The sequence below is a fragment of the Monodelphis domestica genome, chromosome 1 (genome assembly GCF_027887165.1).
Source record: "Monodelphis domestica isolate mMonDom1 chromosome 1, mMonDom1.pri, whole genome shotgun sequence".
Lineage (NCBI taxonomy): Eukaryota > Metazoa > Chordata > Mammalia > Didelphimorphia > Didelphidae > Monodelphis > Monodelphis domestica.
This window is the reverse complement of record NC_077227.1, coordinates 397,217,511-397,233,510: the sequence shown is the minus strand read 5'-3', so window position 1 is coordinate 397,233,510 and position 16,000 is coordinate 397,217,511. Positions and strand designations below refer to the sequence as shown.

General features: G+C 41.3%; 1 protein-coding gene across 2 annotated transcripts in view; it reads left to right on the top strand.

Moving 5' to 3' along the window:
* The window catches only part of SOGA1 (suppressor of glucose, autophagy associated 1), a 141,178-nt gene that overhangs the window by 84,440 nt on the left and 40,738 nt on the right, over window positions 1–16,000 (top strand). Inside the window, exons 5-7 of one of the 2 annotated variants that reach the window (XM_056811848.1) lie at window positions 4,924–6,168; window positions 11,462–11,605; window positions 13,934–14,059. In XM_056811848.1, coding sequence (XP_056667826.1) covers window positions 4,924–6,168; window positions 11,462–11,605; window positions 13,934–14,059 — 1,515 coding nt within the window. The remainder of the gene's footprint in view (window positions 1–4,923; window positions 6,169–11,461; window positions 11,606–13,933; window positions 14,060–16,000) is intronic. The other variant, XM_056811849.1, reaches the window with a different exon arrangement.

Below are 16,000 nucleotides of genomic sequence, written 5' to 3'. Positions count from 1 at the left end.
AACCAGTGTTCCTTCACAGCATCTTTCCATCCTTCTATGTTCTAAAAAATTCTGGTGAACTAAAGTGCTTATAATTAGCAAGATGGAGGGGAAGGAAGGCCTAAAGTCATCATGAAGTTGAAGCTTGCGACTGCTCATCATGCCAACCCATGCACCTATTTCCAGATTTTTTTTCTGGGATAGGCAAAAAAAATTTTAACATTCATAGAAGTTGAATGAATGAAAGGATGAGTGACTAACTAGTGACCTTTCAACTTAATGGGTGAATTGATCAATTCATCACCTTTAAGTGCTTGCTGTTTGCTAGGAACCCTGATGCAGATAAAAAAAGACTGGAACTTTGTTAGGCATTATCTTTACCTATCTGTGTACCTGTGTTGTTTCTCCTAGTAGACTATAAGCTCATTAATGGCAAGGATTGCTTTAGTTAAGTTTTATTTTTTTGTTTTTAGATTCTTAGCACTAAGAACCCATATGTGGTTATATATGGTAGATTTTTTTAAAAATGCTTTAAATAAATAAAAATCTAAATAAATAAATTTTAAAAAATAAATTTATTTCAATAGTGAGAAAAGTCATGAGTGGTGCAATGCCCAGATGGAAGGAAAATTTCAGAAATGCACAGAGAATACAGACATGGAATGACAACATAGCTCATTTACTTATTAAATGATTATTTTCCCTCAGGCCCTGAAAAGATTCATTTGTTTATATAAGAAGACTTGAATCTTGACTCTAAGTTTACCCTTTAATAAGACAAACTTAGAGGAAACAACTAAGAATAGAAAGAAAATAGCCATAGTGCAAATTGTAGCTCGGGGCCTAGGAATGCAAAACTGGGAAATGACTGTTATGAGGTAAAAGGTTAGTGGGAGAGCTTCCTCAAAGAAGTGAGTTATAAGTGCTTTGGGCTTGGCACTTCAGATTCTAGAGATTTTCCCCATAGCCTTTGCCAGAGAAACGGGGATATCCTAGGGTTTTGAAGTTTGACAGTCTAAACTGGCTTATCTGGTAGAGGCCACAGGAGTCAAGTTGCAGAATTTACTCATTCCATTAGCATAATTTAAGATCTTTAGAAGGTACTTTCCCCCCTCCCCCAATCTAATGACTAGCAGACTTATATGTCCTCTTCTTCTTTCCTGATTCCTGTGATTTAGAGTCATTGCCTTGAAAACCCCCTTTTCTCACTCGTACTTCCCATTCACTATCTAGATTGGTCCCACCATTTTCTACTTTCCATCCTCCTTTTCCATCATATGTTCTAGGATCCCTGCCCTGTCATTAGAGAAGTCCCCTTTCTTTATCCAGGACTTTTCTCACACTTTTCTTCTTCCTTGTATTTATATATTGAAGTTCCTAAATAAAAGGACATGGGGTTGGATTGTAAAGGAAGTCTGAGCCAGGCACTAAGCTACTTCTTCTTTTTTTTAATTTTATTTAGTCAATTTAGAATATTTTTCCTTGGTTACAAGAGTCATGTTCTTTCCCTCCCCTCCCCCCAACCCCTCCTGTAGCTGACATTGCAATTCCACTGGGTTTTACATGTGTCGTTGATCAAAACCTATTTCCATGTTGTTGATGTTTGCACTAGGGTGAACATTTAGAATCTACATCCCCAGCCATATCCCCTTGACCCATGTAGTCAAGCAGTTGTTTTTCTTCTGTATTTCTGTTCCCACCGTTCTTTCTCTGGATGTGGATAGTGTTCTTTCTCACAAGTCCCTCAGAATTGTCCTGGATCATTGCATTGCTGCTAGTAGAGAAGTCCATTACCTTCGATTGTACCACAGTGTATCAGTCTGTGTACAATGTTCTCCTGGTTCTGCTCCTCTCGCTCTGCATCACTTCCTGGAGGTTGTTCCAGTCCCCATGGAATTCCTCCACTTCATTATTCCTTTGAGCACAATAGTATTCCATCACCAACAGAGACCACAATTTGTTCAGCCATTCCCCAATTGAAGGGCATCCCCTCATTTTCTAATTTTTGGCCACCACAAAGAGTGCAGTTATGAATATTCTTGTACAGGTCTTTTTCCTTATTATCTCTTTGGGATACAAACCCAGCAGTGCTATGGCTGGATCAAAGGGCAAACAGTCTTTTATCACCCTTTGGGCATAGTTCCAAATTGCCCTCCAGAAGGGTTGGATCAATTCACAACTCCACCAGCAATGAATTAATGTCCCGACTTTGCCACATCCCCTCCAGCATTCATTACTTTCCTTTGCTGTCATGTTAGCCAATCTGCTAGGTGTGAGGTGATACCTCAGAGTTGTTTTTATTTGCATCTCTCTGATTATCAGAGATTTAGAGCACTTTTTCATGTGCTTATTAATAGTTTTGATTTCTTTATCTGAAAATCAGGCACTAAGCTTCTTGAGAAAAAAGGCAATAAGACCAGGCGGCCAGGAGATTACATCACTAAGGATCAGGTCAAAGTGATATAGATGGATATCAGCACCTTGAGATGTTGCTTCATGATAGTGGGAGGATGGGTCAGAAAGCCTATCCCTGTTACTGGCTCAGTTTGTCAAGAGACATAAAAGAAGGAGCCACTCAGAATGGAGAAGGATGAGCTGTCTTCCAGAGAGACCCAGGATTTCATAAGTGCCAGGAAATGGAAGATGTGTCCCCTTGAAAACCTCAGTCTTCCATCCATTCCTTGATTTCCAACTTTTACCTTTGTTCCCACTTCAAACAGCTACAAGAAAGGATCCATTTCCAACCATACTTTGTACCATACTTTCTCTTTGCTCTTGAGCTCTGAAATTCCTTTCCTGCTCTCTTCTCTCTCCAACCTCATTCCTCTAAAGCTAGATTTAATCTCATTCAGACCTTCTATCCCTCCCTTTTCTCCCATCATCCATGTTCTTGCCTCATTTTCCTCCTTTTATATAGTGTTGTCTCTAGTGACATTTTTTATTTTAGATCATTATTTTAGAGACAATAAATGTCATAGAGACATTTATTTTAGATCTATAACTGGTTCAAGGTCCAGTTGCTCCATGTATTTTGGGGCATAAGATCATGTTTCAACATAGACATAGAAATGGCTTTCAGGAAGTCAGGAAGACCTGGGTTTTAATTTTCTCATCTGAGACATACCGGTTGGTTGACCCTGGGTAAGACATTAGACATCTCAACAGCCCAGGTAACTTTCTAATGTTGCAAGTTGCAGAGTGGAAAGCAATTTACTTTTGTAGGGGGAATTTCCTCACTAGAAATGTTCCTGAAATCATGGGTTTCTCCCTATCTCTCCCTGCCACCAAAAAAGCTAACAGAAAGAAGTCGAAAAGGCCTACAAACCACCCACTTAGTATAGGGCAAAAACAAACGGCCATCTTTCCAGGCATCAAAGGTAGCCAAGGACAACATCAGCTTAGAATATAAACTTGTTTATAAAATCTTATTTTAGAGAAGAATTATGGAAGATTATTGGTAGATTATTGCCCCACAAGGCAGATGTGATTGAGGGAAGGAATCAGTCTGTAGAAAATTTGAAGTGATATTTAATTAAATTTAAATTTTAATTTTAAATTTTAATTTGAAGTGAAATTTAATTAAATCAGATCATCCTTGAGAGCTTAGCTAAGTCAGATCATCCTGAGAGCATTTTAAGGATGAAAGGGGATATTAGATAAGAAATAGATGAAAAAATGGAAAAGATCTGTTAAGATATTTGCAACAAATAGTGATAAAAGAATGGATTTCAGGAAAGATTTAAGACATCCAGACTGAGAGTCATTTGCATTTTAATAACACTAATAATTTAATAATTTATTAAGCATCTACTATGTCATATACTCAGGCTACAAATATAATCAGTTATGCTATAATTCAGCATATATGTTCCCAGAAAGCACTGAGCTATGCAAAATCACACAATAAAAACCACAGAATTTATGGGGGAAATGGGGTTAGGAATACAACACTGAAAAACTTCCTCAGTGACACATAAAAAAAAGATAGGAACCTAATGAAAACCAATATTACAATTTTGTGTTTATTAAGTGGCTAGAAAATACAGAAAATACTCCAAAAAATAATGGCCATTTCTGAGTCCTCAGACTGCTAGTTGGCCTGTCTAGGCTTCATACGCAAGTTGGGCAGATCAAAACCAAACTCTGGGCATGATGGAAGGGGGTGGATGGTGGGGGTGGTTCAGACCAATTCCTACTGTACCAAGAGATATATAATAAATATGGCCATTTACCTTGGCAAAGATCTGGTCTGATCATGGAAGCAGGCTTCAAAAGGGTTACAGCTTGTGCGTAGCTGTGAAAAGTAGTTTTCTGCATTCTCATTGTTCTGAGTAATGCTAAAATGTTGCCAATAATCCTGGAACAAGTTGGCATTTTCCAAATATGCATTATAATAGAACCAACTATACAAAAGACAGACAGTCCTTGTCCTCCAGGATTACATTCTATTAGGAGTGAGGGTGGAGGATGCATCATGGCCCTAGGTAATTAAATACAAAATATATATAAGATAAATGTAAGGTGATGTAATTAGGAGAATTGACCTCTGGGGGAAATAGGAAAGTCCTCTTGGTGGGGTCATACAAGCCAATCTTTGAAGGGAGCTAGGAGTTCCAAGAGGCGGAGGTGGAAGGGAAAGATTCTAGCTATGGGAAATAACCTGTGCATTTGATAAATTAAACCCATAATAAAAATAACCCACAAATCTAGTAAATAAACCCATAAATAAAAGAGCATTAGAAAAGTACCAGATTGTCTAAATTTGCTTTTTAATCCTCACAACCACCCTGAAAGGAAGGCAGAGAATATTGCCATTTTACAGATGAGAAAAAGCAGAGGAAGTGACTTCATAGCTGAGCTGGAAGACTGGCCACCAAGCAGAATGTAGTTCTGCTGTTAACATTCTTGAACTTCTTTAATTCTTTGTCTATTTCTGACTTCTAGGAGGACAACGCAGATTTGAAGTGCCAGTTGCATTTTGCCAAGGAAGAGTCGGCCCTAATGTGCAAAAAGCTGACTAAATTAGCAAAGGAAAATGACAGCATGAAAGAGGAACTGGTCAAATACAGGTCTCTGTATGGAGACTTGGACAGCTCTTTGTCTGTTGAGGAGCTGGCTGACTCCCCCCATTCACGAGAGGCTGAGTTGAAGGTACATCTAAAGCTTGTCGAAGAAGAGGCCAACATCTTGAGTCGACGGATTGTTGAGCTTGAGGTAGAAAATCGGGGGTTGAGAGCAGAGATGGAGGACACCAAAGGACAGGGGGAAAAGGACTACATTGGCCCTGATATACGATTTGCTTTTTCTTCCACGAACTGTGGGGAGTCTGGGGAGAGCCTGGCTGAGCTGAGGAGACATCTTCAGTTTGTGGAGGAGGAAGCTGAGCTCCTGCGAAGGTCTTCTGCTGAGCTGGAGGACCAGAACAAGCTTCTCATGAATGAGCTGAACAAGTACAAGTCAGAACACGACCTAGATGTCACCTTGTCTGAGGACAGCTGCTCAGTGATCAGCGAGCCATCTCAGGAGGAGCTGGCCACGGCCAAGATCCAGATCAGTGAGCTCAGTGGGAAGGTAAAGAAGTTGCAGTATGAGAACCGGGTCCTACTATCCAACCTGCAGCGCTGCGACCTGGCCTCCTGTCAGACCATGCGGCCCATGCTTGAGACAGATGCTGAGGCTGGGGATTCTGCCCAGTGCATCCCCACCAGCCTGTGGAGAGAAGTGCCCATTGGGGGAGAGAATGCTACTCTAGGTCACCCTGAGCGGACAGTGGACAATGGTGTCACAAAGCTGCCTGACACCCACCTCACGAAGCTCTTTAAAGCAAGGGACCTGGAAGCTTTGCCTGGCATCAGGGACCAGGCTGCCCTGGTCAGCAAAGCTATTGATGTATTAATTTCAGATGCCAATGGCTTCATATCCAGCCTCAAGCTGTGCCTGGACAATGACTGCGCAGATCTCATGTTGAATGAGTCCCTGGATAACAGTGAGAGCCCCAGTGATTCCAAACTTATCAATGTTATCTTCATGAGGCTTGGGCTCCTGCAACAGGAGCTGAACACGTTCATGAGGAAAGTGGATAGCATCGGGGACTCTTTCAAAGAGTCTACAGAAACCTCTATGCCAACCCCAGGGACCCAGGACTCCTCCAAGGAAGTTCTGGGCAAAGAACATGGCTCTGACTTCCAGGTAAGTCTAAAGTCATCCTTTTTTCTTCTTAGTTGGAGCATATTCCTCATCACAATTACAGATTTCTTTGCCATGCTAACCTTTTCTGCTTTTTAATGAAACCCAAACCAATTTACATTCAGCCTTCTCTTTCACCTTCCTGTTCCTTTACAGGGAAATGTGATATACTAAACACACTATACTATGGTACCACCAATGATTTGATAGTACCATGGATGTTGTCCAAGGTGCAAGGGCATGATGGGGGCATTTAACTAATCAATGAATATCCATGGAACATAGTGGAAAGAACAGCATGCTGGGATTAGGAATACCTAGGGTCAAAATCTGGCTCTCTGACTTTTTACTGGTGTATCCTCAGGCAAATCCATTCCCCTCTCTGGGCCTCAGTTATCTCCTATAAAATGACAGGATTTGGGCTAATTTTAGGGTCCTTCTACTACAGATTCTGTGATCTCACAGTTCTGGTCACTGAACCTCTACTTTGTGCCTGTCGTAGGTCTTCCCCTTGTAAGGATAATGTTAGGGTTGTGACCTAAACTAAATTAACTTTGGTCACCAGGGGATATCCCAAATAAAGTACCCAAGTCAGCTGGAAATTTATGATTATTTTAATTAATATAGAGGAAAGAAATTAGGGAGAAGAGAGAGGGAAAAGGTGTAGGTTTTTTTCCAGCCTAGCCTGTGCCAGGGGGAGTTCAAATTAGTGGCTTTTAAGAGGATAGTGTTGAAAGGTGAAGGAGAAAGGAATCAATCTAAACTCCAAGAGGGCTCAGCTTAGATGCCTGAACCTGAACTAGCTACTCAGCTTCTCCCAGTATAGTATCAAGGGAAAACTCACCGCCAAACCGGACAATAGCTGCCACCATGCCGAGATGTTGGAACACTTAGCAACGCTGCCAGCCAGAGCCACCTCTCCAGGGAAAGAGCCCTGAGAGAGGAAGTGATGCCAAATATATAGACGGTTTTACATCACTTTCCTGTGTCTCATCTATACCAATGGTAGCTTAAGCTTGATTTAGGACAGCTCAGGGGTCTGCCAGCTGTTTCTGATTTGTCATTTGCTAGCACATGTCTATCAAAGGCCATCCTCCTAAATACTTAATCCTTAGGTATGGGTGTTGGCATTCCTGATTTTGTTAGACTAAGTAGGGTGGAGTAATTTAAAGTTCACACCCTGCAGGAACTAATAGTTTAATGACTAAGATATTGGTTGTAATTTTGAAATGGGATGAGGCTGCATATAGTTGGTAAACTGTTCCATGTTAATGGGCAGTTCAGAGAAGGGAGAGGTGGTGGGAAACAAGGGAAGTTGTGGAAAGAAGGCTTCATCCAAGAGGTTGGGCTTGAACTCGGCCTTGAAAGGCATATGGACAGCAGGTAAGAGGAGGGCGATGTGGCATCAGGGCAGCATTCTCTAGGGTAGAAAAGCTGAAAAGAAGATAGCATGTTCAAGAGAGATACACCTGACTGGAATAAGTTAAGTTTCGTGAAGTGAAATGAAGGGGCTACCTAAAGCCCTGACCAAGTGAGGGAAGCCTTGCTTGTCCTTGGAGTGATCAGTGCTAGCATACCCTCTTCAGCATCAGGATTCCTAAAATCTTTAAACTGAGGCTCTGTGTCTAGGGACCCAAAGTGGTCTGGATTCCCTTGCTTCTCTAGCCACTAGATGTTTGCTGTCTTGAGGACTCTGTAGCTCTGAAAAACGTTCAAAGCATTTGTTAAAATTCATTCTAAGCAAATGCCCTGGCTCTGAGGCAGTGCCCTGGCATTCCATTTCATTAAGCAGATGCTTCTGTAACACCTCCGAGCTCTATGTTCAGCACTAGCTACATTGGATAACACTGAGCTGTCCCCTGATTATTCTTTTGGGGATCATGGCGTGCATCTGTAAGAAAGTTGGCCAAGATCCAATGTGCAGAAGATAACTTTGGGGAACAGGACAAAACTCTCAGGCCTTTAAGGAGCTGAATCTTGTCACCTTGACATGTTTGAGTTAACTCATTATAGGATGAACCAATTACCTGGCATTTACTGAGCCCCGACTCTGCCTAGCAATGCACTCTTGGAGCACTGAGCCTATGCTCTCAGGGATCTTATAAATTTCTTAGAAAAACATGACTAACCAAGGACCAGTCAGAAGTATAAGAGAGGACAAGATCCAGTGTTCAGCCATGGGTCTCTAAATGTGCCTGAAGTTCAGATCTGAGAAAAGTTAATGAAGGCTTGACTAGTAGAGGCAGACTTAACAAAGAAACTGGGTCACATGAGTTGGGCAAGCAAAGAGGGAAGGAATTAGGTAGAATAGAAATATTATGCCATGGATGCCCTAATGCAGAATTATGTCATAGACCTCCCTTAGGCAGTCTGATGAAGCCTGTAGACCTCTCAGAGTAATGTTTTTAAATGCATGAAATAAATACATCGGATTACAAAGGAAATCAATTACATTAAAATACAATTCATTATCAGAATTTTTTTTAAAGTTCATTATCCCTAGGTTAAAAACCTTTGCTCTAATGGATTCATGTGGATTTTCTAAATAGTTAAATGCCTAGAATATCTAAGTCATTATAGTTAATCATTCAACAGATAATCAACATTTCTAGAATAGAAATCAACATTTATTAAATATCTAATATGTGCTAGGTAGCTGGAGATAATAGAGACAAAAATTAAATGGTTCTTGCGTTCCAGGAGATAACATTCTGTTGGAGGAATCTAGGATTTATAAGAGCTGGGCCCTGTCCTCATGGAATTTTTATCCTTGTTTGGGGATTTCAGGCAAATACAAATAAATGACTTTAATACCTAACCATGCATAGCCAGCATACTGCTAGGTATTAAATAGAAAGTCATCAACGGCCGAGAAGCTGCATGTACTCTTCCTTCTCTCAGTTCCCAGGACCACCAACCTACAGAGTACAGACCTTTATTACCCATTGCTTGGACTATTGTAATGACCTTCTAATTGGTCTCCCTGATATAAGCCCCTTTCATCTTCAATCCGTCCTCCATAGAGCTGCCAAAGAAATATTCCTAAAGCTCAAGTCTGACCATATCAATCTTCTCAAAAAATTCCAGTGGCTTCTTATTGCCTCTAGGATGAAATACAGACTCTTCTGCTTGGCTTTTAAGTCCTTCATATGGACTTGAACCCATCTTTCCAGGCTTATTACATTTTAATCCCTTCTGTGAACTCTGTGGGTTGTTTAAAAAAAAAACAAAAAACTTTACCTTCCTTAAGAAGCTGTTCCAAGGCAGAAGAGCAGTAAGGGCTAGGCATTTGGGGTTGAGTAACTTGTCCAGGCTCACCCAGCTAGGAAGTGTTGGAAGATCAGATTGGAACCCAGGACCTCCTATCTCCAGACCTGGCTCTGTATCCACTAACCAAACTGGCCTATTTGTTCCTGGAAATAAAACATTTTGCCTCCAGGCCTGGAATTCACTCCCTCCCCATCTCTGGGTCTTTAATCTTTAACTTCCTTTGAAACGTAGCTTCTGAGCCACCTCCAACTGGAAGCTGGTTGTTTAGGCTCTTCTGCCTTCCCCACCTCTGTTATTTTGCATTTACTTAAATGTATCCTGTTATTTCTCCTCTGGAGAGGTCATGAGCTGTTTCCTTTTTGTCTTTGGATTCCCAGAGCCCAACAAAATTCCTGGCACATCATTGATATTTAGTAAGTGTTTATTGAATAAATGAATGTATTCGTTCAGTCAACAAACATGTATGTGCCAAGCACAACGATAGGATTGAGGGGGATTTACAGATACAGGGGTACATTATAGTGGGAAGGGTGTCCTGTTCTTGGAGTTAGAGCTACAATGCTACTTCCTGCCTGTCCAAGCTTTGGCAAATTACTTCTCTCCAAGCCTTGCTTTACTCATCTCTCAAAGGGACTAGATGACCTTTGAGGCCCATCTAATTCTAATTCCTATATGCTATTCTCATGATTGAAGACATAGTCTTTGTCCCTTGAGACTCCCTAAGGCACACACAGAGAACATACCATATAGCCTACCCTAGCTCCCTATTCCCCCAGCCCACACATCTGAACCTCGGAGCTGGAGGATGCACATTGAACCACGGCTTCCCTATTGTCTGAGCTCCACAATCACAGACTCTTAGACATTTAGACCAGAGACAGATATACCAGTGAAAGCTTATCCCTTCTCCAAAGCACCCCAGTTCTAAAAGCTTCTTTCCTCTATAAAGAAAGAAGGTGCTTTTCTTCCTGCCCCAAACTGTGTGTATGGTCAGAGAGGCATAGTGTACAGAGCACTAAACCTGAAGTCAGGAAGATCTGGCTTCAGATCTTATGTCAGACCCTTACAGGTTCTGGGACCCTTCACAAGTCATTTCTTTTCTTTTCTTTTGCTTTTTATAAAAACAAAAAAACAAAAACAAAACCCTTACCTTCTGTCTTAGTAGACAGAAGAGTGGCAAGGTTTAGGCAATTGAGGTTAAGTGATTTGCTCAGGGTCACATAGATATGTGTCTGAGGTCAGATTTGAACCCGGGTCTTCCTGATTCCAATTCTGATGCTCTATCTCTTGTGCTACTCAACTGCCCCAAGTCACTTCATTTCTATGAGCCTAGATTTCCTAATCTGTAAAATGAGGATAAGCATACCTACCTTAAAGAGTTGTTAGGATTAAAGGAGAAAATAAATGAAAAGTACTTTCAATGGATTAAAGTGATGTATAAATGTCAGCTTTTATTATTATAAATAGAATAAGATTGCCTATTTTGTCATCTCTTTTTCCAAGAGACAGGCCTTAACTAAATCAAACAAGTAGTGGGATCAGTTCAAAACAGAGGGGTTCTTGTAGTTCAAAAGAGATTTTTTTAAAAATGCCAAAAATGCAAGGAGTAGGGCTTTCTCTTTCAATAGGTGCAAGAGAAAGATGGACTGAGGGATCAAGTACAGGGTCATTTCCTGAGAGTAGTGCCTCCTTGTGCCCTGGTTTTCCTTCCCCTGCATGATACCATATTAGTGTTTGTACATTTCCCTCCCAACCCTTTTTCTTTTTTCCATTCTCTTCTTTTTCTCTTCTATTCTCCTTCCTTCCATCAACTCAGTTCCCTTATTTCCTGCACATCTTTTTTTTTTTTAACCGTGTTTTCTTCACTTTTCTGTGCCATATTGGGGAACCTTCTCCTTCCTTTCTTCATCTTGTAGCTTTTGGTGTTCTTGGATACCCATTGTTCTGTTTTTCTGGGTTATTCTCCTCACCCCTTTGATCTCCCAGCTCTTTTCGTTTGTTCTCATTGGTTTGCCCATGCATGCAGCCTGACTTTAGTGACCTGCCAGACTGGGAGCCCCGGGCCAGGGAGGCCTTCTGCAGCACTAGCAGCGACCTGGACCCCAAACCCGAACTCACTCGGAGCTACAAGATTTATCAAGCTGAAGACAATGAATCCTATGCCACTGAGGTGCGCCTGGGCCAGGGGGTCCTGGGAATGATTAGAGGAGGCTATGCCAGGACAATCAGGTTAGGCCTATAATAAGGGATTCTCCAGCAGTCCACAAAAATCAGCCGATCAACAAGCTTTCATCCAAGGGCCCCCAGTGTGTAAGTACTATGTAACGATGAATCAATCCCTGCTTTCAAGGAACTTACAGCCTGCTGAAGGAGACATAACTACATCCAGAATAAATACAAAATGAATCAAAAGTAGTTAAAATACAAAGCCACTTGGAAGGGAAGTCAGTCACCATCAGGGGGAATCAAGAAAGGCTTCATGGAGGTAGTGCTTGAAGTATCTTAAAGGAAATAAAGGATAATATGAAAAGGGAGGGTCAGGTTGTTCCAGTTTCTCTCAATGTTTCAAGTTATGCCGCCTTTCTCAAATTTACTATGAATCTTAGCAGACTTCCTTACGGTCTTCCTGTTATAGACAAGTGGAAATCTAGAAAATCCACAGCTAATCTAAGAGATGTGTCTGGACACGGGCTGGCTTTCAGAGGTCCTGCATTGCTTTGGGAAGGTTGGGTGAAATCCTCACCTCTGACACTTATGATTTATTATAGGCAAGTCCCTTTAGCTCCCTGGGCCTTTTTTTCTCTCATCTTTAAAATGAACAGGTTGGATTAAATAGCTTTGGAGGTCCCTTCCAGCTTTAGATCTATGATCCTATGACCCTCTGGTTGGTTTGATTTCCACTTGGACTTAAGCCCTGGAGCTACCCACCTGCCTTAGAATCACTTGGCCCTGGTGTCAGACCTGTAATAATTTCCTAGGTCAGCCTGCAAGGCCAATGGCAGGGTCCCCAAATATATATCCAAATAGGCATATATTTTAAGGGTGCTCTGCATAGGGATACAGTCACTTTTTGGAAATGGCCATTTGTTAATGGAGCTCCAGCAAGGTATAGTGGACAGAAAACAAGACCAGGACTGATAGTACCTGAAGAAATTCCTGTAGAGGTCAATAGACTGAAAGAGAGAGCAATGTGAATGGCATATTTGTAGTCAGTCAATCCTTTGCCAAGGCCTACTGATTTCACCTTTGCAACATCTCCTGAAATAGCCCCCTTCCCTCCTCTGACACTGGCACCACCCTGATGCAGGCTCTCCATCTCCTCATGCCTGGATTGTTGCAATAGCCTGCTGCTGGGTCAGCGTGCCTCACGTCTCTCCCCACTCCAATCCATCCTCCATTCATCCACCAAAGGTATTGTCCAATTGCACCACTCCACTACTCTGTACCTCCTCAGCTCCCAATTACTGACCTCCTGGCTTCCGTTAAAGACCCAACTGAAATTACAGCTCCTTACAGGAAGCCTTCCCCACCCCCTCTGAATTCCAGTGCTTCCCTTCTGTTCAGTTTCTCCTATTTATTCTATATCTGTTTGCTTTGAATATAGTTGTTTGAATGTTGTCTTCTCCTTTGGATTATAAGCTCCTTGAAGGCAGGTCTTATGCTTCTTTTCATATTCTGAGCACTTAGCACAGTGGTTGGCAAATTGACAAATTGTAGGTGCTTAATAAGTATTTATTTTTTTATTCAATCAGTCAATATTGATCAACCGATATTTGTTGTTCTCCAGCTCTGTGCTGGGTATTATGTGTGCTTGGTGCAGTTGGTAGGGTGAGGGGAGCTACAGATACACACAGACCCTGACTCTCAAGAAGCTTGTGGTCTAATTGGGGAAGCCAGACGAGCCTACGAGATACGAAATCCTAATATGAGAAGTGACAAAGCCATTTGTGATTAGTTGCCCAGTGAGTAAAGTGGGCAGTAAATGTTATAGGAGGTTTAGAGGAAGAAGAAGTTACTTTGGGTTGGAGAGAGTTGAAAGTGGACTTAGGCTAGCTGCATCTATACTTCAGTATAGATGAATGGAAGAGGACAAAGAGGGAAAAACCATGTGCTCTGTACAGAAAGGGTCAAAGGTACTGCTGTATTTCCAGGACAATTCTGGGGGGATATTTAAGGATGAAAGAAGTGAGGTGCTGACTTTACTCCTTCTCGACTCCCCTGGATCTCCCTGGGAAGGAAGACTTCAACAGAGCTTTGATGCTGTCTCTCATGGCAAGAGTACAGTGAGCAGTATGCCTTGGGTCTAGGAGAGCACTGGCACTCAAGTGCTCATGGCTTCATCCCAGTTAAACCTGGTGGCTATCTCTGGGTCTCAGCTTCTTCCTCTGAAAGACTGGGGTACTTATAATACCTAGTTCACAGGGTTGGTGTTGGGAAAGTACTGGGTACATTTTAAAGTGCTATACAAATATAGCATTATCTTCGTATCATTCCCTAGATCAAAGAACTACAGCTGGTACTCTCAGAAGCCCACGAGAGCCTTCGGGGCCTTCAAGAACAACTCTCCCAAGAAAGGCAGCTGCGGAAAGAGGACGCAGAGAATTTCAATCAAAAAATCTTCCAGGTCAGTGAAGATGCCTCTTCTGTGCTCCACCTCAACTAGCCCCCAGTTCCCTTTCCACAGCCTAAAGACAAAAGCTTTAGACTCCTAGGGAGCAAAAGGCAGAGTTATCTGGGCCATACTCATGGTCTTTGAGATGCAAATCAATTCTATTCAATGGTTACTAAGTACTTTCTGTAAAGATAGCTATAACACAGATCCATCTCTCAAGTAGAAAGCTATAGCATAGATAAGGGAAAATTGACACAAATGCACCATTGGAGGAGTTGTGAACTGATTCAGCCATTCTGAAGAGCACTTTTTTTACTGAGTAATATATGCATTATCATGTGAAACATATTTCCATATTATTAATTTTCTGAGTGAATAATCTCATAAAACCAAAACCCAAAAACATATACTCACATAAATAAGTGATAAATCATACATTTTCATCTGCATTTCTACTCCAACAATTCTTTCTCTGCAGGTAGATGGCATTCTTTGTCAGAAGTCCCTACGAATTGTCCTAGACAATTGCTGTTAGCAGCAAAGTCTATCACAGTGTTGGCAAATGTTTTCCTGCCCAGAGGACAAATTCAAACTATCTGTGAGCTCCTGCAGTATTGGAGAGAGCTGAGGGAGGAAGTGCTTGCTTTAGTTGGCTGGACAGAGGATGGGGCATGTAAAAAATATCCTTGAGCTCTGGGAAGAGGGGGAACAGAGCAACACCCTGAGTGCCAGCTCTATATGCATGCCACATCTTCACCATCGCTGGTCTATCACATTTGATTGTGATATGAAATGAAATAAATTTCAATTATTATGTAAAAAAAAGAAAGCTATAGCATAGTGCAGTGATGGTGAACCTTTTGGGTACACAGAGTACTCTCTGTGGTCAGTCACCCCTGCTAGAAAGCCAGAGGGACTCTCAATCCACTGAGTCACCCAGCTGCCCTGATACAGAATAGTTTCTTTTGGAAGTAAAAACAATCCTAGGGTCGGGTCATGTTCTTCCAATTACTAGCTATAACCTTGAACAAATTGCTTCACCTCTCTGGGCCTCAGTTTCCTCATCTGTAAAATGAAGGAATTAGACTAAATTGTTTCTAAGGCCCCTTCTGGTTATGATATTCTATGATTTTTGTTGTAATGTGGAAAAGATATGGAGATAGACAGACAGATAGATAGATATAAAATGAATATATAACTTTGCACAAAATAAACATGATAAATGCTTTTTCATTCTTTTTTTGTTGATAAATAAATCAAATGCAAAGAAAAGTAAGAAAGCTGTCAAGGAGAGGTCCCGGGAAAATGCAATGAAAAAAAGTGAGGTAGCACTAAAAGATATCACAACTCATATCACCGCAGTGATGATGAAACATACTTTCTTCCTATTCTTAGAGTGGTGGTGATGGATTCCAGGTATGGGATGAGGCATCCAAGTCTTGGTCAATGTGTCAGTATGTTTTATGTAACAATATGTTCTTTCCCACCCCCACCCCCTTTAAGTATATATTGAATTTAATCCAGTAGTTCTCTAACATTGACCTACTTAACTGTGTTCCTTCTTAACTTTCTTTTGCTTTCTTCAATGATTTTTAAAAAATGTTTCATGGTCAAGCAGCTAGGTATCTCAGTGGTTAGAGTTCCAGGCCTGGAGATGGGAGGTCCTGAGTTCAAATGTGACCTCAGATAATTCCTAGCTGTGTGACCCTGGGCAAGTCACTTAACCCCGATTGCTCTTCTGCCTTGGATCTCTGCTACATAGTATCAGGTTTAATACAGAAGATAAGGGTTGCACTTTTTTCTTTTTTATTAGTGCTTTTTAAAAATTATTACTCCTATCATTTATGTCCCAACTCCCTTTCCCCCCAAAATGCCCTACTTTATAACAATTAGTTATAATGAAGCAAAGAAATCACTATATTACCTGTATCTGAAAATGTCGATCTCATTTTG